The sequence below is a fragment of the Sarcophilus harrisii genome, chromosome 3 (genome assembly GCF_902635505.1).
Source record: "Sarcophilus harrisii chromosome 3, mSarHar1.11, whole genome shotgun sequence".
In the NCBI taxonomy this organism is placed as follows: Eukaryota; Metazoa; Chordata; class Mammalia; order Dasyuromorphia; family Dasyuridae; genus Sarcophilus; species Sarcophilus harrisii.
The window spans coordinates 200,547,011-200,574,310 of record NC_045428.1 but is presented as its reverse complement, the minus strand read 5'-3'; the positions used below and the strand labels follow the sequence as shown (position 1 = coordinate 200,574,310).

The following is a 27,300-nucleotide window of genomic DNA, read 5'->3' as shown; positions in this document are numbered from 1 at the left end:
TTCCCAATTCCATATAACCAATTAATAGGTAATTCTTGTTTGCATTTAACCTGTCTCATTATATTGTCTTTTACCTGGACCATTACCATAGGTTTCTAATTGGTCTCCCTATTTTGTCATCCACAAATGACCCATCCTCCATACAGTTGTTAAAATGATTTTCCTAAAGCACAGGCCGCTGACTGCCCTTGCTCAATAAATTCCAGTAACTCCCTACTGTCTCTGTGTTAATAAATCTTATATAATGTATCATAACCTATCATATCATATCATATTCTTTTGGCGTGTAAAATCCTTCACAACCTGGTTTCCTCTACCTTTCCAGGCTTGTAGGGTGTGTGTGTGGTGTGTGTGTGACAGGGCACTTCTTCCATCTCCTTGCCTTTGCTCCGTCTTCTGACCTTGGAGAGACTTCCTCTTCAGAATCTGTTCTTCCAAATTCAACTTCCAAAAACGTCTTCTAGAAGGCAGCTTGCAGATTCTCATCATCCCCTACCCCTCCTATCCATCCAGGCACCTAGAAGGCTTAAGAAAAAACCTATACAGACCATGATGAAGAAAACTAACTTCTACACCAAGTACCTGAAAAGTCTTCCTTTCTCATCTGGCTTCACTCCTTTGGGAATTTTATGATTTCTACACCATTCCCAACATCCCGGGTACCTTTTCCCCCACCTCTGACCCTCTAGTTGGCTTTTTTTCCTCCATTAGATTGAAATCTCTAAGGGCGGAGGACTGATACCCAGAGTTCAGCACAGTGCACGCATGGCACACAATGGACGCTTAAAGTTGATTGACTGTGAATCCGACAAACTCAGGGAAGCTAAATTGAAGACTAGTCAGTCATTAAACATTAAATATGTGGACACTGATAATCTTTGGGAGTTCAAAGAAATGACAGACCCTGCCCGCAAGGAGCTCCCGGTCCAATGGGTAAGACAACATGAAAATGTTGTACATTTATACAAACTATAAGCAGGGAAAATGGGCAATAACCTAGTGAAGGAAGGTGCTAGAAAGGGGACAGTAGAAGATCTCCTGTTGAAGCTGGGATTTTAACAGGGACTTCCAGGAAACTGGGAAGTAGGGGTGAAAAGGGAGAGAATTACAAGATTGGGAAACTGCCGGTAAAAATGCTTGGAGTCAATTATTGGATCGCTGAGTTATTTTGGGTGAGGGGAGGCACAAATCACGATAGACTTTGAACCCCGCCGAAGGAGTAAACGTTCAATCCCGAAAGTGATGGGGAGTGCAGTTTATTGATGAGGGGAGGGTCGTAACTTCTTTGTGTTTTTAACGTTTATCGACTTATTTGGGGCCTTAATTTGGAGTTCTCCAGCTTATTTTAGTATACGTTATTGAGTGGTTTTAGTCTTGGGGTGAGTCCTCATAATCCCATTTAGAATTTTCTGGGTAAAGATACAAAGTTTCCATTTCCTTCTTCAACTCATTTGACAGATGAGGAAACTGAGGCAAACAGGGTTCCAAAGATCCGGTAAATGTCTGGATTAGAACTCGGACTTCCCGAGTCCGGTGCCGCGCTCCTGCACTGCTGGACTTCCTGCCTTCGTAAACACTAAGAGCATACTAAGTGCTATGGCCTATGGCAGTTTAACGAAAGCGTTAGACGATTAGTCTTTAGAATCACTTTAGGGAAAAGTTACATCAACTCAAACACGTGGGACAAAACGCGAGCTGCAACTACCGGGATTGCTCGTTCTTTCAGAAACATTCCTGGCCCTATATAAAATAAACTACCACTTGAGGGCGGGGCTACAAGGAGAAAGGGGGCGAGGGCCTGCCCTTCCCCCAGTATATTTAAATATCCTCTAGGATATGATACGAAGCTGCGAGGCCACGCCCCCGGGCGGAGCGCGTATCCGGCCACGCCCCCGAAGGACGGGTAGGGGGGAGGTTGCGGGAAGGGGGCGGTTCCAGGCACCTCCCCCGGAGGCGGCTGCGGGGCCATTTCCTCTCCTCAGTGGCCGAGGCGGAGCCGGGCCCCGGCCCCGCCCCTGCAGACTCCGTCTCCCGCCTCCTCCTGCTCTGGCTCCCGCCACCAGCAGAAGCAGCCGCCGCCGTCGCCACCACCGCCGCCGCCGTCCAGTGCCCCGCGCCCGCCATGCCCAACATCGTGCTGTTCAGCGGCAGCTCGCACCAGGACCTGTCTCAGAAAGTGGCAGACAGACTGGGGCTGGAGTTGGGCAAGGTGGTCACCAAGAAATTCAGTAACCAGGAGACCAGGTGAGAGCGCGCGGGAGGGGGGAGGCGCCACGCGGGCCCGGCGGATGCTGAGGCCACTCAGCCCGTGGGGTGTCGGCGCGAGCTGCGCGGGGGATCGAACTGGGGCCGGGGGGAGGGGGTCACGCACGTCCCCCCTAGCAAAGGTGCGGAGGAGTACGGAGGGGAGTGGGTGGGAGCTCTCCCCCGTGAGGCCTGGAACGTGAATGCGCCTTGACGAGGCCCAGGATGCGCGGGAGCCTCGGAGCGGGAAGAGACGCAGCGTGCCCCCAGTCCAGCGGCCCGGGCTGTCGCGGATATCCCTCCCCCCAGCCTCGGTTGGAGGAGCCCCTTTCCGGGGGGCGGAGCCATCGCCGCCTCCGCTACGGGAGGGCAGAGGTGGCGCATGTGACGTTCCCTCCCTCGCTTCTTCACCCCTCCCTAGTAGCCGGGCTCGAGCCGAGGCCCTCTCCGTCGCGCGCTCGGAGGCCTCGTGGAGTGGCCGGAATGGAGAAAAGGGACGCAAGGGGGCTGGTTGGGCGCCGAACTTTAACCCTTCCACTGTAAATAACCCTTTCGCTTGAGTTCCCGAAAGCCCTTTGTAGAGTTGCGCTCCCCCACCCGGAAGCGCGTTTCACTCCCTTGTTCGGCCGAGCGGAGGGCTGCGGGTGCGGAAAAGGAGCCACCTCGCTGCCCCACGTCTCTGCTCTGAAACAACCCCCTCTATTATGGCGAATCCATTTCCTCCCTTATTTCCCTTCCCCGACTCCCTCCGCCGACATGGGGAGAGGTGGAGAAGAAAAACAAAAACTGGAAATGCAAAAAAGGCTTGGGGTACCTGGAAGCCTGGAACTGCCCCTCCCCCATCACCTCGGCACCTTTTGACCCCTTTGATGACCTATTACTGGAGCCTCCCTGATTCTTGTGATTCTCCCCTTATCAACCCCGCCTGGGTTCAGTTTACTGTGGGAGAGGAAACAAACTACAGTGCTTTCCAGAAAGTCTTCATACAATTTTAAGCAGTTTGAGACCCTCTGGTACGGGAAAACTTGTAGGTGATCTTAGATGTGGGAAAGGCTTCTTGCAGAAGGTTGCATTTTAGTGACGCTTTAAAAAAAGAAAAATTACTGCATTTAAGCCAGGAGACAGAGATAAGGAAGTATTCCAAGCATGGGATCAATCAAATCGGGTATATCTTGCCAGTTCTTATTGTATAAATTGTACTTCTTGTCCTCATTCACATATGGCTTCACTACACTTTAATTTTTTTTTTTTTTTTTTTAGATTTCTCTGAAACTCTTCATTTCTTAAGGCATAATATATCTTGATTTCTTGGGACATTCATATATAGTCATTTGTTAAGCCTTTCCCCATTTGATGAGCATTTCTTTAGTTTCTTTAGCACTCCAGAAAGTTGCAGTAAATTGTTTTGTATATGTGAATTCTATTTCTCTTTCTTTGGTCTTTGGAGTATAGACCTAGTGGTGGTTTTCCTGGTCAAAGGATGTGTTTGAGTACATCTCTTTTTCTCTCTCTGTCTCTCTCCTCCTGTCACTCCCTCTTTCTCTCCCTCTGTCCTCTCCCCTTCTCTTTCTGTCTCTATATATGTATGTGTTTGTCTTTGTGTTTATATACATATACACACATGTGTATGTATACTTGGATACACAAATACACAGCTATATGTATAGCTATAGATATGTATAAATAGATGGATATACATTTTTCTTTTGACTTTCTTACAAGTGGTTTAATGAATATCCCAAGTCCAAGAATCGCTACCATATAAATGGTATATAACATTGTAAAGTGCTTTGAGGTTTGCCAGGTGCTTTATAAGTTTACAAATATTTTCAAGATAACCCTGTGAGAGAGGTGTTATTTCTCTCTTGTTTTTTCAGTTATTCTAATACGTTGAATGTTTTTCTATCTTATATAAACCCAGGTAGTTTTGTTGGCACTCCCAAACTCCCTGTCATCTACCTTTTGTCCTCATCATGTAAACTCTTTTCAACTGTGTTTGATTTGCCAAACACTGTTCATCACCTTCTCCCAGATAAATTCTAAATTTCTGTGCCTTTGCTTTCTTCTGACAAGGTCTGACCCCTCCTGATTCTTAATATCATGCCTTGGGTGACCTCTAAGTCTCTATCTTGGGCCTTCTCTTATTAAACTGTACTACCTTGCTTGGTGATTTTATCAGCTGCCCTGGGTTTAATTTTCATCTCCATTGACAATCCTTATATCTATTTATCCAGTTATGATCTTACTGACTGAATTCCAGGTTCCCATCACCAAATGTTTGTTGGACATCTCAAATTAGAAGCCTCATAGATATCTTAAACACAAAATTTCAAAACAGAACTTATTATCTTCCTCTCCAAATCCTTCCTTCTTCCTGCATTGCCTGTTATTGTCAAGGCCCCATCCCTCATGTTTGATTCAACTCCAGGTCACTCTACACATCCTAGTTTTTGTGAACTATTGTCATTTCTACCCTCATGACATCTTTCATATATGCCCCATTTTCTACACTATCATCCAGACTTTTGCAGGAGCCTTCTAGTTGGTCTTTCTTCTTCAAGTCTCTTCCCACTCCAAAGCATCCTTCGTTCAGTTGCCAAGGTGACCATGTTACCTCCTGCCACCCCAAATCACTAATCCCATTAAATGAGTTCTAGTAGTTCCCTGTTCCAGAATTAAAGGTAAAGTCCTGTTTGGCATTAAAAGTTCTTTATAACCTGAACCCTTCTAACTTTGCCATCTTATTACACTTTATTCTCTTCCATGTATTCTACAATCTGACATTAACTTATTGGGAAGAGAGTGAAGGATCATTGATATGTGCCAGATATTATGCTAAGCACTTTAAAAAATATATCTCATTTCTTCCTCACAGCAACCCTGCAAGGTAGGTGCTGTTATTATCCCCATTTCACAGTTGAGGAAACTGAGGCAAAGGTGAAATAATTTGACCAGGTTCAAACAACTAGTAAATGCCCGAAGGTCCTATTTGAATTCGGGTCTTCCTAACTCCAGGTCCAGGACTCTAGCACTACCACTACCATCAACTACAGATGCTTAAAGAAGAATCTGTCACCCTTCTCTGTGTTAACACTTAGCTGCCTTCAATGCCTGCTTAGGTTCTGTTACCTTCCTCTCAGTTTCCTTGGTTTTCTTCAATCCTCTGCTTAAATTCTGTCTTCTTCAAGAAGACTTTCCTAGTCCTCTAATCTGTGTGTTCCTTGTTTGTCCCTGTTGTTTTCATGTTATCTCTCCCCCATTAGAAAGTGAACTTCTTGAGCTGAGACAGGCCTTTCTTTATGTCCTCAGAACTCACAGTGCCTTTAACTTATTGACTGATTTGTTTTGCTCTTTCTCCTATCCTTCCCCTTCCCCTCTCCCTCCCCTCACCCTCACCCTTTGAGAGATAAAGGTGTCTCCCAAGGGACTATCTGGTCCAAAGTGTAAAAGGTAACTTCGTTTATAGGGTCTTTACTTCCTTCTACTTTATAAACTCCTTTCAGCTTTAAACTCCTTAGTATATGTCAAAAATGGAAGGGACAGGCGGGGTGAGAGTTGATAAGACTCTTTAAGTTATGCCTAACTAAAGAATTGAAGGCCCCAAGTTCAAACTCTTTATCTTGCACACAATCTTTCTGAAGCCACTGTAATAAGAGATCTTAAGGATACTTGCCAGTTCTAAATATACCATCCTGTTGAAAGCAGGCTGTCCTACCCAGGCAAGGCACTCACCTCCCCAATAAGATATATCATAGAGAAACAAACAGCTGTTGGAAGGCACCTAGATGTGTCCTCAAGTCCAGATTGTAAAGAAATCTCAGATCACTCAAGAAGCATCATTAATGAACTTTGAAAATGGCCCGGGTTCAGGGCCCACTTCTGCTATACACTGGCTATGAGCAGTTGTAGCTCATATTAATGCCTCTCTGCAAACAGAATAGTCCCTGTCCTCAAAGAGTTTACATTCTGTTTGCCTCTCACTATATAAGTAAAATGCAATCTCCATAGGGACCTTTTACAGCTCCTAGTTGCTGTTATAATTTTGGAAATAATCTATTTGTGCTTTGAGTGATTGCCCAGTAAGACTACAACATAGTTGCATAAAAGTGAAATTTGATTATAATGCTTTAATGATATTCTACAGCCACTCTGAACAGTTTTGCTGATTGTGGGTATTTTCTTTCTTTCCCACCTCCTCTGCCTTCTATTGAAAAAGAAAAACCAGAGCAGCTAGATGGCTCAGTGCTTAGATAGAGCACTAGCCCTGAAGTCAGCAGGACCTGAGTTCAAATGTGGCCTCAGGTACCTTACGTCTTCAATGTGTGACCCTGGGCAAGTCACTTAACCCCAGTCATCTCAGTGAAAAAGAAAAGAAAAATAAGAATTCTTATAACAGCTTATTGACACTTTTTTTTTTCTTTTTGGTGTTAGAAGAAACAAGTTGTGATACTGGTGTCCACTGACTAATAAAATTCAGCCTTTGTAGGCTTTGAAATGGAAGTCCAATCTTTCCCAGGTCATTAAAAATAGCAAAATGATTTTTTTTTTTTAAACTTGGTTCTTTGAATAACTGGAGGAATTCAGTTTGAAACTGTTCTTCACCTGAGCTGCCAGCCCTATTTTCCCTCATCCCCACACCTTGAACTTTTTGAACTATTCTAGTCCTATACCCTGATGTCCTTTTTTCACTCATCTCTATCTTTCCATGTTCCCTGTGTAACCTTTGTTAACAAGTCTTCCCCCACTCAAATGTTAATCTATCTTGATAAGTGTGTAATAGATCTCCACAAAAAGAATATAAGGTGTAAGATAACTATCCAAGCTGTCTGTTTATCTCCAATTATTCTTTGCACTTTTTCTAGCCACCCACTTTCTCATTTCTTCCCTCTTGTGACTTATATTCCAAATTGAAAGTAGTATCCTTTACCAGCTTAACCGCCTAACTCTTCTGCAGTCTTGACTCATAAAATGAACACTCTCAAAATGCCTAGCAACTTACGGTAGCTTTTGTCTTGAGCCAGAAAAGGTAATGGAGTTGGTATAATTAATTATGCTTCTCTAAAGGGTTTGCTTTTTCAGATAAATCATTCAAGTTAGAATACAATTTAAATGTCTAACATTGGTTTGAAGAAGGTATTAGACTAGACAATTTTTTTAGATTTTTACTTAAGATTTTATTTAAGAGTTTAAATGTACTTCATAATGAAAACAAATAGTCCCTGCTGTTTTGGTTTGCCTTGGTAAACACAAAGTGGGGCAGCTTTCCAGTCACAAAGTCAGTTCAGTTCAATGAGCATTTATGTATTAAATACTAGGTACTTTACTAGGTGCTGAGGATGCAAGGATGAAAATAGTTACCTTCTGTTGTGGTTTTTTTGTGTGTGTGTGTGTGTGTATGTGTGTGAGGAATATATTATTTACATGTACATAGAAATGAATAAAAAATAGAGTAAGTAATTTCTGGGGCAAAGATCAGTTTGTTGACAGTAGTATTGCTGGATCAAAGGGTGGTTTTTCCTGAATTATTGAAAAATTTCTCATTTAGAATTTGTAATGTACACGCCCCCATACATATTTAAAACTAGTGATATTCAAAGTTCTGTGAAAGAAATTGAATTTGAAAAAAAAAATGTGAAGAAAAATATTGGCCTTAAGTTTTAGATAATAGTTTACAATTTGAAGCATCTTGATGCTTACAGCAACAGTGTTGAGATTTAGAGACATTCTTTACTTTATTGCTTTTGCTCCATTTACCATCTATGATGTACTCTCTTCTTCATTTCTGCTGCTTAGAATCTCAACTTCAAGACTTACCTCAAGCACCACTTTCTTTCTGAAGTCTTTTATGAATCCCCACTAAGTGAGAGCATTTGCCCTCAAAATTGCTCCCCCCCCCCCATCCCTGTTGAAAAAGAAAGAAAAACAAAATCCCTTATACAAACATGTAGTCAAGCAAAAGAAATTTCCAGGTTGGCTACATCCCCCCCCCCCAAAACATCTTATTTTGTATTCTGAAGCTTCACTTCTTTCATAGCATACTTCATTAAGTAACCCTCTGGAAGGGTGATTGGTCAGAGATTTTAAATTTTTTTCAAGGTTTGTTTGACTTTACAGCATTGTTGTCTTTCTATAAATTGTCCTTTTTGATTCTATATATTTTGCAAAAAAAAATCCTTCTCTGAAACTATTCCCTCCATTCTTTCTTGTAGCACAGTAGTATTCTATCACAAAAATGTAAGGTACATATTTTTCCCTGTAAGATTACACTGGTTTTGTCTGCTTAAATTATTCTTGGTTGTGAGCCTATATCCTTTGCTTTCTAGAATATTAATTTTCCAAGTTTTCTGTTCCTTTTTAGTTGTTGCTGCTAAATCATGTGATCTTTCTTATGGTTCCCCAGTACCTGAATTCTTTCTAGCTGCTTGTAGGATTCTTTCTGGGACCTGGAAATTCTGGGGTTTGGTTCTGATGTTGCTGAGAATTTTTATTCTGTAGTCTTTTTCAGGAAGTGACTGGATTTATTGTTTGTTCTTGGGATATAACTGATCTGAGTATTTTTGTAATTTCTTGAAAAGAATGTCTAAGCCTTTTTATTTGGTAGTGACTTTGGGGTAGTAGGCCAGTGATCCTTACGTTTTCTTTTCTTTTTTCTTTTTTTAAAATTTATTATTATTTTTTTTATTATAATGACTTTTTATTGACAGAACCCATGCCCAGGATAATTTTTTTACAACAGTGTCCCTTGCACTCACTTCTGTTCCGATTTTTCCCCTCTCTACCTCCACCCCCACCTCTAGATGGCAAGCAGTCCTATATATGTTGAATATGTCGCAGTATATCCTAGATACAATGCATGTGTGCAGAACCGAACAGTTCTCTTGTTGCACAGGAAGAATTGGATTCAGAAGGTAAAAATAACCCGGGAAGAAAAACAAAAATGGAAGCAGTTTATATTCATTTCCCAGTGTTCTTTCTTTGGGTGTAGCTGCTTCTGTCCATCATTGATCAATTGAAACTAAGTTAGGTCTCTTTGTCAAAGAAATCCACTTCCATCAGAATACATCTTCATACAGTATTGTTGTTGAAGTATATAATGATCTCCTGGTTCTGCTCATTTCACTTAGCATCAGTTCATGTCCTTCATTTTCTTGCAGAATTATTTTCCATATCATTTGTTGTCACTCTGAAATACTTTAGATTTTCACCTAAAGTTTCAGGATTTTGACTTTGTGTTAATATTTCTTACTGGCTTAGGAAGCATCAGCTTTTAGTTGGTCCATTCTAATTACTAGGGAATTTCATGCTTGGGCAAGATTTTGTACTTCTTGTGCCAAGCTGTTAATTCCCTTTCCAGTTCTTCTATTTCCAATTTTTTCTCACTGCGCTTATAAAAACATTTTTTTACTTTTAAAAAAAATTCTTGCTTTATCTCCCTGAAATTCTAGTTTTAATTTACGCCCAGCTGTTTGTTTATTTTCTCCCCTTTGAGGTTTTGCTTGTAGGTATTATTGAAGCTATTTTCTTCTCTTAGGTTTGTCTTAAGTATCTCTATCTTCAGTTTTTGGTGGGGTTTTTGGTTAGTTGGTCTTTCTTCCTTGCCTGGACTGGTCCTGCTGCTCCTTTCTTTGGGGCAGTATTATGTTATCCCAGCATGTCAGGGATACCTCACTCTGGTGATCTTCAAAGGTTTGAGTGGTCTACTTCAGGTTAAGTCTGATTGCTGCACCTTTCCCTCCACTCATTCAAGTTCTTAACTTGAGTTTATGCTACTGCTGAACTTAGCCACCATCAGTACAGTAGGGGTCGGGGTCCCCACTCCCCCCAAAAAATTTTGATATCTCAGAGTGACAGACCTCTAGGTTTCCCTTTGTTCTGGGAGTCCTGGTTATTCTACTACAGGCTCCAGAATGTGCTAGATGTAGGAACTAAGCCCCTGGCTCTGCTCCTGTGGGGTTGATGCCACATAGTAGCTGCTTGCTCCTCACTTATTTCTTGTTCACTACAGCCTGGCACCTTCCCCTGCAATGTCATCACCAGGCACATGTCTTCTTCTTAGTCCATCCTGGATCTTGTGATCCAGAACTGGGTGGTTAGCAGCCGAATTACAATTGGCACCCATACCTGCCTCCTGCATAAAGTCTGAGATACCTTTTTTTGAGCCTGGGACCTTGTGGTACCTACATGCATTAATCTTGTTCATCTTTCAGTCCCTGGGCTCTTTGTAGCCTTGTGCCCCTGGCTATATCCAATCCCCAGCATGAATCTCTCTTTTTTTTTTTTTTTTTTTTTTTTTAAATTTCCTGATAAGCATTCAGTCTGATATATTTTCTAGATCTATTTGGAGGAGTTTTGTGGGAGGAATCTTGATATATTTCTTCCTGCTACCTTTATTTAACCTCTTTTTTACTGTTTCACCTGTATCCTGTACCTAGGACATATATAGTAGTAAATGGGAGGTACTTATCAGAGTTTATTAATGGATTGGTTAATGGATTGATCAATAAAATCATATTGATCATCAAATTTTGATGTTCATAAAATTTTAGAATTAAAAGGGAACTTGGGTATTACTCCTAAGATTATTGGCCTCAACGTAAGTCCATATTGAAGCATTCTTGATAGATGATAATCTTACCAAAGGCCCAATTCTGATTGAAGACTAACTCTCAGGGCATCCCCATTTCCATTTTGGAACACTCCAATTGTTAGGAAATCTTGAAATCTGCCTTCCTATAGTTTATGCTCATTAGGACAGTCCCTGTCCTCTGTTCTACTCTCTCAGCCCCTGTGACTATTTCCTTCAGAAGATGGTTTTATGGCAATTAGTTTGAAAGACCTTGATTCAAATCCTATCTCTGAACACTTGACCAAGACAAAATTGCTTCATTTATCTGAGCCTCAATTTCTACATTATTATTATCATATAATAGATATTATCTTTATTAATAGATAATACTAGTATTATCTATTACCATTGATGCAGCTTCAGTTGGGAGGATCAGATGAGATGAAATATGTAAACAGTTTTAACATTTGCCAAGCTTTTATAAATGTTTACTATTAGTATTTATAATGGCTTGGAAAGAGAATCCAAAGGGGTCCTGAGACAAAAAGTATTGAGAACTGCTAAATTTTTTCACATTTGCCTAAAATTCTCAGGTATTTCACATTTCAGTTGTATATACGCATCTTAAGGCACTTAATAAGTAATACTTAACATTAATACTTAATAACTCCTAGGCATGTAATAAATAATACTTGTTGAACTGAATGAACTGACTTTTAAGCTCATTCTTTTCTGGGCTCCACTAGGGCTTTATATTTACTCCTGATATGATTTGTCCCATCAGTACAGCATTTTAAAAAATGCTTTGGATTCTAGTTCTGCCAAACAGGTTATTATCTCCAAGTTTATGATATGTGTCTTCCTTTTTCAATTAATCGTGTCTGAAAGGAGCTGACCAATATTATAGATATCTTATGGTCACTGTAAGAATGTTTGAGTAGTCAGCTTGGGTAGGGCTGCCATAGTTAACATTTTATAACATAATCTAAATTAGATTGTGACTCTAGGCTGAGAATACCTTTTATGAATCTTTTTATCTCATTTCTTAGCAACTGCCTGGCACATAGTTGGAACTTGTTAAGTTATTAGCGGTCATAAAGATTATTCGAATCCTGCTAAATTCATAAAGGTGAAATTTTACTTAGGTACACAGAATTATTGTCATGGGCATGTAACCCTAGCATGAGAAAGGATATTAGTAGCCCATTGGTCCATCCCCTTCATTTTTTACACATGAGAAAATTGAAGCCCATTCTTTGCACAGCACTCAAAGTCATATGACACTTTTCACTATAATTTTTAATCAAAAATTAGATTCTATATGTGACTGACCCATTTATATTTGGTTGTGTTTTGTTTTTGTTTTTTTTAATCAAAAAATGATGATAATGTCCTTTCTTCCTTGAATTAGTGATATTGTTGTTCGTATAAATAAACCAGGAATTACAATAATAGATTGATTGATTTGGGAAGTCTCCGTGTAGTTAGTTAGGTGGTCTGTATGTCCCCAAGATGTCTAAATTTCCTACACCCCAGAACCAATACACAAGGTAATGTGTTCTCAGAGGAACTGAAATTAGTTCTTTGGATGCAAAAAGATGGTGCATCAAGCAGAAATACATGCATATTGTTTCTAGCTTATTTTTGTGTCATGCTATACAGGTACCCATTAAGTCTCAGTTATTATACTAATTGCAAAAAACTTGTATTCAGTGTATGTAACTATAAATCTTTTTCTTAATTAGTAATTTCATTTACATAAAAGCTTGGAATATGTTCAAAGTTTAAGAAAGTTTATGGGAACTCTTTAATTTTCTGTGTATCTCTCCCTCTAAGCACTTAGCACAGTATTTTGCTCATGTAAAGTTTTATAAATGCATTTTGAAGGAATGATATCTTAATCAAAGAGTAAGTTATCTTTCTTGTATAGTTTATGTAGAGGGGGAAAAAAACCCACAAATATAAGTCAAATTCAGATTCAAGAAGACCTGGATTCAAATTCACCTTCCAACATAAACCTTCTCTGTGATCCTGAGCTAGTGGAGTCATTTAATGACTTTAGTGGCCCAGGCAAGTCTGTAAGGCTAAACCTAGCTCTGGCCTTCTATTTGCATTGGTAAGAGCTTTTTCATCAGAAATTCCCTTTACTAATGAAATCATAGGTAGGGAGTGGTGAAGGGTAATGAATGACCTGTTTGATTAATAGGCAATTCTTGGGATTAATTACATTTCTTTTTCTCTTTATAATTGGTCTCTATTATTTAATCAAAGAAACCTTAAGAATCTACTATTTATCTTTGTAGACCAATCCACCCACCCTATCCCCAAAAAATGGTCTAGAGAAGAAAATGGATGTGTCTTTGCCAAGAAAACCCAATGAAAAAAAATAGGCCATGGAGAGTTGGGCACACTGAATAATAAATTTATTTTTGTAGCCCCATGCCTAGAAAAGCTCCTGGGACACATCAGATGCTTAATAAAATGCTTGTCAAATGAATTTTCTTCATGAGTATTTCATTTTTTACCATAGCAACAAAGAAATCATATCATCCAGTTTGCATGCAACAAACAACATAATAAAGTGCTGGATCCTCAGAGATGTGGACTAAAAGAAGTCAGATAACCTGTTTTTGATTCTGCTTATTTGTTTAGGCATCTTACACAATTTAGTTAACTTCTAAGCCTCGATTTCCTCATGGGGGGGGGGGAACGACAGGGAATACTAAATATATGACTTGCCTATCATGGATGAAGTTGTCACAAAGATCTAATGACAGTGGTTAGGAAAGCACTTTATAAACTGCAGAGAGCTACAATGTTATCAGAAGAAAAGGCATGGGACTGTTAGTGAGACTGTATGCAATTCAATTATCAAGTCAATAGCTAAGATGATGTCTTAGTTGCTACACTTAGTCATTGACTAAGGCATTTTGGCAAATTAAAGTTGTCTATATATTGACATCCATCTCCGCTTCCCAATTAGGAATTTTTATTTTAGAGACATCAAGGATTAGAAGTTTAGAAATATCTAAGTAGGAAGTCCCATGGTTTTATCATTTTGCTGTTTCAATGATTAATCAACTTAAGTAGGCTTCCTTTTCTAGACGGTATAAATATTACATGTTTATTATAGTGCTTTAAGTTCTACCAAGAGCTCTACCTATCTTATCTCATATGTTCCTATGAACAACTCGGGTAGGTACCAGTGGTTTTACTTTCCATTTTTATTTTAAACTGAATTCATATGCTTTTCTTCTTCCAGTGCTTAAAATGATGTATTAATATATAGTAAGCATTTAATAATTAGGGTTCAGAGCAGTTAAGTGAGTTTGTCCAAGTCACATACCTGGTGTGAATGAGGTAAAATTTGAACCCAGGTCTTCTCAATTTCCAGGTTTCCATGTGTACTGATCCATGTATCTAATGTAAACAAACAGCAATATTAACTCTATGATTAGGAGAAAATTCATATTTATAAGGATCTAAGTTTTTGGTTGGTTATTCTGAAACCACATGTGATGAATTTCAGTTGTCCTTAATCTTACAATTTTTTATTAATAAGACCATTTGATGAATCTCTGATCTCAAAAATTATTAGTAATAAAATAACATTCATCTTCCTTTTTAGTGTAGAAATTGGTGAAAGTGTGAGGGGAGAAGATGTCTACATCATCCAGAGCGGCTGTGGAGAAATCAATGATAACTTGATGGAACTTCTCATTATGATCAATGCTTGCAAAATTGCATCATCATCCCGGGTGACTGCAGTGATCCCATGTTTTCCTTATGCTCGACAAGATAAGAAAGACAAGGTAGGTGAGAGATGTGGTGCATTCCAAGCATCTCTTCAGGTTTTCTCTTCCACAAATTTCATCAAAAATAACCTTTGGAAACTATTTTGTAGCTTTTAGAAGAGATGGGCTATTTTTGGTTCCTTTATCTTTTTAAAAGATTTGTCTTTGCATCATTCTATCATTGAACGTTAGATTACATTAATATTTTTAGAAAGAGAAAAGCTATATGTAGGGTGTAAAAAATTTCATTTATATTCCTTCAATAATGAATTTTAGTGTGCTTTTTTTTTTTAACTCTTTACCTCTTTTTCTTCCCCTAAAAAGAAATTTTAAAATGACTGAATAATAGAATAACAGGGAACTCATTATTTATCAAGACATCCTGGTACATTGTGAGACTGCTCTAAATAGTGTGACAGTTAGTACACATTGTGAGCTGAACTTTTATCTCCCTTTAGCTTCCACCTCTTGATTCTGGTTCTTTTCATCAAAATAACAATGGGTCTGCTCTCTTACCCATATGTTTTTCTTTTAAATCTGTGAAAATAATTATAAACATATTACCACTTGCTTTCTTTTCTCTGGACTAAACATCTTCAGATCTTTAAAATATTTCTGACATTGTTTTGAGACCTTCCAAGTCACCCTCCAGTGAACATCTTCTACTCTGCCCAGCTTCCTCCCTCATAGAAAATACTGGACACAATGTTCCTTCCACATACTCTCTGACTATGAATGTCGAGTAATTAGGAACTCCTTTGATGTGGTTTTGTTAAAATCTAAATTCAGTACCTTACATTTTTTCCTACTAATTATCAACTCAACTTTTATGCAAACTAGAGATTTTCCAGTCTAGTTAGTTTCTAATCTCTATTATGTTAACCATACTTTTCAGCTTTGAGGCTTGGGCAAGATCTGTGTCTTCATCCAGACTATCCCTTCCCTTCCTGTCACTTATTGTGTGTTGTAGCAACTCTGGCTTTCTCTCTCTTCCTTAGCCAGGCTTCTTGTATTACCATTAGGGTGCTATTAGGGTCACCCCAGGGGAGCCTTTATCCCTGCTTCAGTCCACTTGAATCCCTCACTTACTCTTCAAATTTGTTTTCTGGCTGCCAGTGACACTTCAAAGCCATAGCCAAAAGGTTTTTCCTTGTTCCTACTCTCTCTTGCTCTCTCTTGCCTCCCCTAGGGGGTGTGGAACCACCTCAGAATTATCTGTTTTGATCTATGTCCTAGTGTGGCATGACTTTTAAGTGAGACTGTTTCTGCTATCACTGGCTGGCATCTTGAAGACTTCTTCAAAATTCATTCCTTACTCTTAGAGAGGCATTGATTCTACAAACCTGAAACCAAGAATGTCCTTGTTCCTACTCTCTCTTGCTCTCTCTTGCCTCCCCTAGGGGGTGTGGAACCACCTCAGAATTATCTGTTTTGATCTATGTCCTAGTGTGGCATGACTTTTAAGTGAGACTGTTTCTGCTATCACTGGCTGGCATCTTGGAAGACTTCTTCAAAATTCATTCCTTACTCTTAGAGAGGCATTGATTCTACAAATCTGAAACCAAGAATGATCAGGAGCTAAGGCAGGCTCCACTCTCTTTATAATTTTGGGACAATGAAAGTCAACTAGCTTCAGATCTGAACTTAGTAAGAAGACACTAGGGAGCAATCTGAACTCATAGGGTCATAAGGCTCCATTCCCTTCACTAGCCACTGTCAGTTAACTCCTCCAAACTTTATGTGAATCAAAAAGTAGCTGAAATCTGGCCTCTTTAGTCCCCAAACTCTTCAACATGTGATGAACTGACCAGAACCAGTCAATCTGAAGTGGCCTAAAATAATTGGTTTTTTTTTTTTTTTTTAATATATTTAGTGATTGCTACAGCTACTTATCTGTTTCATTGTTATTTTAATATGTAACAAATATATGAACCGGTATATTTTGAAATTATTTGGATGAATTTCAAAATAATTTTCCTTTACTTTTTTTTTTTTTTTTTTAGTAAACCCTAATGCTTGTTTTGGCCCTAGTTATACTTTGAGCTTTAGAGTTCTTACTTGTTTTTTATTGGGTGCTTTGGTTTCTTACTTCTAGATCATTAAAACACCTTAATTTTGTTAGCCACTTTTTCTCTATAAAGCTAAATTTCACAAGAAAGTGTAGTAAAGAGAGGAAAAGTCTTAATTTTTGAATCCCAATTTAAATTTGGAATGAGGGGATTGTATAAAGCTAGGAAAAAATTAAGGTCAGGATGTCACCAGGAAAATATTGTGGTTATATCATCAATTATAAAATAATGTAAATAGTCTATGCCTAGATCACTGTTATGAATCCCATTATTTTCAATTTCAAAACCAGTTCACAATCTTTGACCTGCTGTAGTCTCATTACACTGTGATTCAAAATTCTGTGTGCTTTTGACTGAGTTAAGTCATTTAGTTATTTGAAAACCACTATGATGTTAACAGATATTTTTAGCATACAAGCAATTGTGCTAGATTCTATAGGAGGTAACTGGAAAGTACAATAAGACCTTTTTGCCCTTAATTCAGAAGATTTCTTTCATGTGAAATAGTTTATTAGACAACAGGTCAAGAAATGTCAGAAAAGTAAGTTCTGTTTGTCTAATGAGTGATAGAGTTAATGTGTAGAATTCTGGGGGAACAAGAGATCATTTTCTTCCCGGGTGAAGGTGGAGTCCAAGGAAAGGGGTAAGATTTGAGCCTTAAAGAAACAATTGTTTTTATTGGGAGTGGTGGGGGGATAGGTAGAGACATTTTCCACAGATGAGAATGAGCACAAGGGTGATACAGGAGAAACTGGGAGACATTTTCCATCAACAATAAGTTCAGCAGAAAGAGTAAAGAGAAATGATTGGAAAGAGTAGAGGACTGAAGCCAGACTTTGGATTTTTGGGTGAAGAGTATTTGGATCTTAAATTGGGCATTTGAGAACTGACTTTGATACTATTTTATAGAATTTTAGGGAAATTGCCATTCTCTTAATCTAAAAGGAATACACTCTTAATTCCAATATGGCCTCTTACCCTTCTCCTTTTTCTTCCCCCCAAAAGAGAAAAAGATTTAATAGAGACCTTGTTTGCTAGTAAACTAATTATGGGATTGTGTCACCTTGACTCTCGGTTTTTTGTAAAAATGAAAAGTTTGGAATAGATTATCTCCAAGATTATATATCCCACCCCTTAAATTCTTTGATTCTAAAATTGTAATTAATGCTTAAAGGCTGTTGTAAGAGCGTTATTATTTTCTCAAGCCTAATTTACCATTTTTTTCTAGTCTTTACATTTTCCCCAACATTATTATTCCCCTAACTTCACTTTCTTTGAAAGTTATTTTTCATTCTGTTTATAGAATTACAGACGAAACTACCTTGCAGCTCCTGAGTGAGTTTTGCCTTTTTATCTGAATCCATTTACTCCGTGATTTCTATCTTTTGCCACTAGATGGTGCTTGTGTGTGAAATTTAAGGCCACCTTCCCATTTTTAACTATTAGGATGGGGGGAGGCAGTCTCATATTCCTATTCTGTAGATAGGTTATTTCTTAGAATAAGGTTTGATTTCTGTGAGCAAAACAGTTTCATTTAAGAATTATGCTCTTTGAAGGAATTTGAACAAACAAGGTACTTTTCAACAGTACTTCTAAACTTAATTCTATAGTGAATGAAGAAGTCTAGTTTGAAGTTATCTTAAATGTTATTTGGTCCTTTTAATGATTTGCTCAATGACAGCTATTGGAGACTGCTGTTATAATGTTTTGTCAGAAAAAAATATTTTTTAAAAAGGACTAATATAATTAACAATCCTTTTCTGATTTTAGTATTACTTATAACTTCTTTTTGAGAAGAACTTACTCATAGTTTAAAATGTATTGTCCTAAAACATTTTTAAATTTTTTAGCCTATTTTTAAATTAATCTTTTGTCTATGTCTCATTTTTATAAAGCATTTGTTACTGTTCACAAACATACATAGGAACTTACAGGTGAAAGGAATGCTAGAATTTCTAAATGTGTGCTGCTCAGCAGGCTGTCTGATCTACTTTTATGAATTCTAAATTTTATATTCACCAGCACCTGCTGCAAATCTTTACCCTCCTTTTCACCCTCCTTCCACTTAGAAAAGGTAGCTTTTTTTATGGAATTATTATGACTATCTGACATGAGCTGGCTCTCTTTTCTTTCCTTTAAACCTCAGAATTTCTGAGAATTATTAGCAACTCTTTCTCCCATTCTCAATCTTGATCTTATTTCTTCCTTCCTCCTCTGTGGCCTTCCCTCAAGAGTTATCTTTTCTCTTTGATATTCTTATTTATTCTTGCATATCATGATATCACCTCCCTGACATCATGGTCCTCTTCCTGGATGAAGGACAAACAATAGCAACAACCCATCCAGTTAACACTTCCTGGAAGCAAGCTAGCTACTGGCACCTAGTAGCTTAAAACTTAGACTCTGTTTTAAGGTCTAGTGATGCAAACACTATTAAAAGGTTAGATGATCCCTGCCCTCAAGGAAGTTACATTTGTGAGACAACACTATTTTCTGAGATCTACTATCTCTTTAATCTCTCATCTCTTTTCCCAAATAATTGTTTGTGTTTGTGTGTGATAAATCCCTCCGGTACTTTGGTGTGAAACCTACAGACCCCTTTTCAGAATAATATTTAAAATATGGGAAAACCTATGATTACAAAGCATACCAATTATTTAAATACAATTAACAAAATTTGAAGGGGGAAAAAAAAACTTGAAATAACCAAGGTTAAGAATCTTTGCTCTATTTAAATTACTTATTACTGATTTCCTAGTCACTTAATGAGTTTTTTCTCCCCACATTACTGGTTTTTTTCCCCTTCACTTTCTTTCTATTGCTGCAAACATAGTTCATTTCACTACTCCCTTCTGGGTACCTTCTCTTTCCTAGACTTTAGAGGTAATTTACTTTCTGGATTCTCTCATCTCTCTAATCACTGCTTCTCTGGCTCCTCATCTTATTACTGTCTTCTTAATTCTGATGTTTCCTAAGGGTCTGTCTGAGTTTTCCACTTCTGTGATAATAGCCTCTAAATCTGTAGACCTCTTTTCTAAGCTCACATTTTCAGCTAGATCCAAAGTTAACATTATCTGAAGTAGCAATAACTTGTATACACATAAATAAATACAAAATTTATATAAATAGTTCTTCAATTTTATAGATGGTTCTTCGATTTTCTACCCCGTCTCCTCAAATAACACGTGCAGACCCACAAAATAACAGAACTCAAAAATACCACGCTCTGCTGCTTTTAAGCATTTTTTTAAATGACTGTTATGGATTAGATTCATTACATATTTTTGTCCTATCAGTCCTAGCATGACATGACTCAGCCTTTAGATTTGCAGAGAAAAATAGTAGCTATACAGAAATTCTCCGACACTAATGTTAATTACTAATCTATTCCTAAAATCCAAATCTTTATGGATTAGAAGAATGGAGTAGAGGCTGTAGGTAAAATACAAATTTTATAAACTTACTAGTTTCCTCAATTTCCATTTCTTCTTTTCTTCTTACTCTCATCCTTTGTCCTTTGAGCCACAGCCAGTTGGGTTGAATTCTTCACAACAGCAGCTTATGTTTGTTTCTATGACACGCATAACTAGAGTAACTCAGTTTTCTACAAAACCAGTCTGTAGTGCCAATTTCATAAGTATCTTGTCACTAATTACTTCAACTATGTTTTCCAACTCTGCTTACTCACATTTTTTTTTCTTTTAGAAATTTGGATATTTTTTGTTTTTTACAACAGTCACTGCTCTATCCAACCCATCTTTATTTATAACAAAAAATATTCTTAAAAAGAAAAAAACTTCAGTAAAAACTTAAGCAACATATCAAGTAAATCCTAACAGTATCCTAATACCCATAGTTCACTTTTGTAAAGAAGGAAGAAAAGTATTTTCTCAATTCTTCTTATTCATCCTTTCTAGGGCAAAGGAATGTTCCTTTATCTTGGGGTACCACAGTTTGATTAGCTATATATTGATAGCTAGTTGTATTGCCATTTTGTCCCTTGTTCCTCTATATCTTGCAATATATTACTGTATATTGCATATATATAGTATATTGCAGACCTTTCTTTCTCACAGATATTATTCACATAGATCCTCTTACTTTCTTTTTCATATTTTGCAAGTTGACTTTTGACCTCATCACTCAATTGAAACTACTTTCTCCAACAGTTCTCTCTTGGGCCTTTTTTTTTCTATACCCTTGATCTTGGTGACCATTTCCATGAATTTAAATCTGTTCCAATGGATTTAGTGAGCAAATCCATCCAGATTTGTCAGTCCTAGTCTCTGAGTTCTAGTCCCCTATACCTAGTTTCCTATTAGATATTTCATAGGCATTTCAAACTCATTATTACAAAACTGAATTCATTATCTTTTTCCAAAAATTTTACCCATTTCTTTTTAGGCTGCCATTATTCTTCCAGTCTTTCTGGTTTATAATGTTATGGTTTATTTTCTTGCTTTCTTTCACCCCATCATATATCTGATTACTTGCCAGATTTTGGCCCTAGGCTCTCCCTACTCCAATCCATTCTCCTCATAGCCACAAAAGTGATTTTCTTTTAAGTACATCTTATTCCTCAATGCAATAAACTAGTGATGACTCCCCGTTGGCTCTAAAATGGTTTATAAACTTCTCTGCTTGGCTCTATAAGCTCTTTGCATTTTGTCCCGAGCTTATCCTTTCAGATTCATTTTACATTGCTCTCTTCTCTGAACTCTGTGGTCCATACAAACTGGCTTACTCTCTGGTCATCACACAGAGCACTCCTATATCCTGTTTTTGTGCTGTTGCACAGATTATTTCTTATGCACTGAATATATTTCCTTTTGTACCAGGCTAATTCTCCCCACTCACCCCCTTTATATCTGTTATCATGTTCCTTCCCTAACTACCTTGATTTTTTTTCCAAAAAGTACTTCCACCGCTTTCATGAGGGCTCTTTTCTAATCCTTCCCTTTGGTCCTCACATCCTTCTGGAATGGAATGAAGGGCCAGATGTAGTAATAAGAGCTATTATGCGTTCAAAATTTTTCCCAAAAGCTTATCAATTGCCTTATGACAGCATTTCACCATAGTTTTCCTCATCTTTACAATGAGATTAGACTAAAATGATTTCTATATGATCTGTACTCCTTGTCATTGAGTTTAAATTATTTAAAGTAAATATCCAATTATATATGTTAGAAATTGGACCTATATGTTGGAAACTATTAAGTAGAAAAAAGTTTTGTTTGTTTTTTACTAAGTTATTCTAGAGTTTCATAATAAATTATTTAAAGGAGTACATGAATCATATAGAAAAGTTCCTGATAGAAATTTTGGTTAATAGAATAGCGGTACCTTAATATTATAAATATTATATATCTGCTTTCCTGTAACTGGTTTTGTCTGATTTTAGACTTTGCAGCTGAAGAAAGTCAGATTCTTTATGATTCCTTCCTTTTCACTGTTGTGATATATATATATATAATTTTTTTTTTTTTTTTTTTTAAATTAGAGTCGTGCTCCAATTTCTGCAAAACTTGTGGCCAATATGCTTTCAGTGGCTGGTGCTGATCATATCATTACGATGGATCTCCATGCTTCTCAGATACAGGTATTATCTATTATTGCACATTTCACTAACTTGCATGAATAGGTGGCTATTTTAAATTCAGATTTTTTTTTTTAAAGAATTGTTGCTATGCAAGGAAAATAAATGGATGGGATTCTAATTTTTTTTTTTTAATCTAAGATTCTAAAACATTCTATGAATCTTTTCTCCTTTTGAGATTTTTTTTCATCTCCCATGATTTTAGGCTAGCTATGAATAGATTGCTAATCACAAACTTACAGAACCACTGTTTAGCTATATAATATATCTCAATACCAGATTCTAGATGGCTTGGGATTTTCTTAGGAGTAGTATTTCCTCTGCCAGTAGAAACTATAAGCTTCTTTAAAATTAATTACCAACCTTTTGATGATGGGACTTTTTGAATTTCTAGATTAGCCAGCATTCTAAAGGCCCATTATTTATCATGGGACTGATTGACTATTCAGTCTTTATGTAGCTCTTCCAGAGGCATCAATAAATGATGTTTTGTTCAAATAAAATAATTTTCCTGAAGTAGGGGCTTGCCTCTAACTGAAGATGAAGTATCAGAATAGGATTTGATTACAAGCTGCATTCTTGATGTCTTTTTATCTGATAATATGATTTTATCAGCAAAAGGAACTCCTTGTACAGATATAACTCACTTCTCTTTGATCCTTAAAGTCTCAGAGACTTCCCTAGAAATTAATGGTGTAAATGATTTGCTCCAAGTAATGTAGCCAGTCCTGTGGTAGTTTTTTGAACTCCAGACCTTCCTTTACAGGGAATCTGGGTCCTATTAATTCCTTTAATTTTTCACTTTCATCACAGGGGTTTTTTGACATTCCGGTGGATAACTTATATGCAGAACCTGCAGTCTTACAATGGATTCGAGAAAATATTGCAGAATGGAGGAATTGTATTATTGTGTCCCCAGATGCTGGTGGAGCTAAAAGGTAGTATGGAAGGGGTATATCCAAATTCTGCAGTTTAATTGTAATCTTCAATGACTTTTTGAAAGTTGTTTTTTACTTTGTATCCCCATGATGTAAATAGGCTTCCTTGGATTACAATTCTTTTATTTTTATAAATCTTTTGGTTTTTATATCATCATAATTTTCTCTAGGATGACTTCCCTTACCTTTTCAGAGAACCATCTCATACAACATAGTATATTTTTAAAGACAAAAAAAGAGGAAGAAGAAGTGAACTGACCAGTATTTTGGAAAAGTCTGAAAACATAATACAGTTCCTGTGGACTTTCTATCGCCATGATAGAATGAGTTGAAGGTGTTCTTACGTGTTTTGTTTTTGTCATGCTTAATATTTTAGATATAATTCTTTACTAAAAAGCTATAGTTTTTGTTATACAATTTTGCTTAGTTAAAAACAGTCTGAGTTGATGGTTTTATCTTTAGTTTTGAACTTCTTCCCAATTTGTCTTTGAATTTTCCTGTTTTTCCCCCTCTACTCCCAAAACTTTTCAACAAATTTCATATTATTAAGTTACACTTTTGAGCATTGCAATTTTATAAACACTATAATAAAAACTGGCTTAGGAATGAGTTCTGGTTTTACAATTGAAGTCTTGATAAGTCTATAAAACTCTCTGAGACTCAGTTCCTCAACTGGAAAAGGAGGAACTTGGATTAAATGATCCATAAGGATCCTTTTATTCTAAATATGTGATTACTTTTAATCCATAAGTTATTTTCCTTTAGAAAACAAGTTTCTAAACATTCAGCAATTGTGTCAACATAAGAGAAGGGCATTGTTTGTGTTTGGGGAGGTTATTTTGGTCTTTTCTATCCCTTATTTTAAAATTTTTGAAGTGTGAATTTTTTAAAGTTCCATACAGACTTTAAAGATAACCCATTCTAAAAATATTTTTTGCATGGGTTATTGTTTGGGGGTGGAGGGTGCTTTTTTAACCTAGACCAGATTTTTCTTTTTTCTTTTTTTTTTTTTTCTTTTTAGCTCTGGTAAGGAAACAAAGTATGTTTTAAAAACAGCTGGGACCTAACTAGTTTCTACAAACAGTTATTATTATTAATTATTATTATTATTAATAAACAGTTATTATTATCTTGCTAAGCAAGATAAATACTAATAAGATGAAGGAAGCTGGAAATGATGGCATGATCAACCTTTTCTTTTTTTCTTTTCTAATATTTTCTTTTTTATTATTATTATAACTTTTTATTGACAGAACCCATGCCTGGGTAATTTTACAACATTATCCCTTGCACTCACTTTTTTCCAACTTTTCCCCTCCCTCCCTTCACCCCCTCCCCCAGATGGCAAGCAATATGTTAAATATGCCACAGTATATCCTAGATACAATATATGTGTGCAGAACCGAACAGTTCTCTTGTTGCACAGGAAGGATTGGATTCAGAAGGTAAAAATAACCTGGAGAGAAAAACAAAAATGCAAACAGTTTACATTGATTTCCCAGTGTTCTTTCTTTGGATGTAGCTGCTTCTGTCCATCCTTGATCAATTGAAACTGAGTTAGATCTTCTCTTTGTCAAAGAAATCCATCAGAATACATCTTCATACAGTATCGTTGTTGAGGTATATAATGATCTCCTGGTTCTGCTCATTTCACTTAGCATCAGTTCATGTAAGTCTCACCAAACCTCTCTATATTCATCCTGCTGGTCATTTCTTATAGAACAATAATATTCCATAACATTCACTTACCACAATTTACTCAACCATTCTCCAATTGGTGGACATCCATTCATTTTCCAGTTTCTAGCCACTACAAACAGGGCTGCCACAGACATTTTGGCACATACAGGTCCCTTTCCCTTCTTTAGTATCTCTTTAGGGGTATAAGCCCAGTAGAAACACTGCTGGATCAAAGGGGTATGCACAGTTTGATAACTTTTTGAGCACAGTTCCAAATTGCTTTCCTGAATGACTGGATGTATTCACAATTCCACCAACAATGTATTAGTGTCCCTGTTTTACCACATCCCCTCCAACATTCCGCATTATCTTTCCTTGTCATTCTAGCCAGTCTGACAGGTGTGTAGTGGTATGATCAACCTTTTCTGTTTTAGAATATAGGTAAAGGAAGTACTGAAATGCTACTTTTAAAGTCTAATGTCTGTTTTTGATGAAGGTGTGAGTGTGAGATTTGGATTATAAGGAAAACTAAATGCCATAGAATGTACACTTTTGAATTGTGCTAGAGAAGACTTTGAATTTGGAATACAAGAATTTGCAAGGGATGAATGTTGAAAACTATCTTTGCATGTATTTTGAAAAATAAAAGGCTATTATTACATTAAAAAAGAAAAAAAGACGACTTTTGAGAGTTCCTTGGATAGCAAGAAAATCAATCATTTAGTTGAAAGGTCAAATACTGAAGCTGAAGCTTAAATGCCTTGGTCATATAACAAGAAGATGGGTCTCGCTGGAAAAAATCCTGATGTTGGGCAAGATTGAAGACAAAAAAAGGAGGGCAGAAGATAAGAAAGGTGTCAATGAACATAAATTTAGACAGGCTTTAGGAGACAGTAGAATTTAGCAGGGCCTTCCATACTATGTTCCATGAGAGCACAAAGAGTCAAATACTAAAGAACAACAAAAATCAATAAGGGCTAATAAGGTTGTTTCTTAGTAGGTTGATAATGATGTTCTTCCTTAGAAAGCTGCCTAATTAAATAATATTCGGAAATTTATTATTTTGGAAAAAGTAACTCAAAAACTAGTGTTGAATATTTGAAATCAGTAGAAACCTAAAATAGAATTTGCAGCTTTATTTCAATTAATCTATTAAATTATGGGAGATGAGGAAAGGGAATTGTAGTTTTCCCAGGAAATGAGACTTTATTTTTGCTATCTAGTTTTTTGAGCTATTTGCTTTTATAGAAATATTCTAATTAGCTATTTTATTTCTGTGTTTCTTTAATAAACTTGCTTGCTAATCCCTATCACATTTGAATCAGTTAGGAAAATTAGCATATGATTATATGCTCAGGATGAGTGCTGCTAAATACTGTCTGCCACATCATTGCTACATTTGATGGCTTTGGTCTTTTTTAGGTTAAGGTTTCCTCAGTGATGAGATGAAGGGATTTAGAGATGATTTCTAAGCTTCCTTCCACTTCTTAAATCGTTGAACTTGTGATGTTCCTGAAGTGTAGGCCTGTCAGTTCTTTTCCCCTACTCAAGAAAAGAAGCTTCAGTGGCTTCAGGTTGCCAAAAAGATAAAATAAAAGTTCATGTTTGCCATTTAAAGCTCTTTGTCATCTCTCTTTCCAAGCTGATTATATATTCTTTTCTCCCCAACCCCTTCTCCCCGTCCATGCCCATACATTCTGCACTCTAATTTAATTTCCTCTTGCCATGCCTTTGTATAGGCTGCATCCCATTCTTGGAATGTCCTCTATATTCTCACTTCACTCTTGAGACCTCTAGTTAGTCCTTTTATAGCTCCATTTCAGGTACTTCCTCCTTCAAAACACCTGTTTGGATATCCTTCAGTTGTTGGTGCAGCCTTCCCTCAAAATCTTAGAATTAATTTGTCTTACGTAGAGCCTGGTCTTCATTTAGCCATTTGTGAACATGTCATATCAATGAAATAGAATATAAGCTCCCTGAGGATAGAGAATTATTTTTTTGACTTTATATTCCAGAATCTAGAACAATGGCCTGTGGCCATAATAGGTGTTTAATGAAATTTTGTTGATTCTTGCTACTAAATTCCCTTATAATATCAACAAGGAAAGAAGTGGGAGTGACGTAGTCTAGCTTTTAGAGCAAAATTGCATCTCCATAAGGGCAAATAATTTTTTTTAGTAATTTTCTTCCTTCCTGCTGTTCTCGTCATATAAAAGTAAAGGAGGCGGCCATCAAGTGTTATTAATTTTATTATTTTATTAATTTATTAAATTTAGACCATTCATGGTTGGTAAGGATTTTTCTTTTTAAAAGCCAGTTTAATACCTTACTTATCTGGGAACCCTCAACTATTTGAAACACTGCTTATATCACAGAAATAAGTTATTTAAGGCCTCTGAGTAGTTAAAATAGT

The 27,300-nt window shown here is 37.0% G+C and overlaps 1 protein-coding gene across 1 annotated transcript in view; it reads left to right on the top strand.

Annotated features, from left to right (window-relative positions):
• Positions 1-1,912: 1,912 nt before the first annotated feature.
• Positions 1,913-27,300, top strand: part of PRPS2 (phosphoribosyl pyrophosphate synthetase 2) — a 37,222-nt gene continuing 11,834 nt past the window's right edge. The window contains exons 1-4 of the mRNA XM_031958996.1: positions 1,913-2,244; positions 14,439-14,622; positions 22,174-22,272; positions 23,083-23,207. Coding sequence (XP_031814856.1) covers positions 2,123-2,244; positions 14,439-14,622; positions 22,174-22,272; positions 23,083-23,207 — 530 coding nt within the window. The 5' untranslated portion in view covers positions 1,913-2,122. The remainder of the gene's footprint in view (positions 2,245-14,438; positions 14,623-22,173; positions 22,273-23,082; positions 23,208-27,300) is intronic.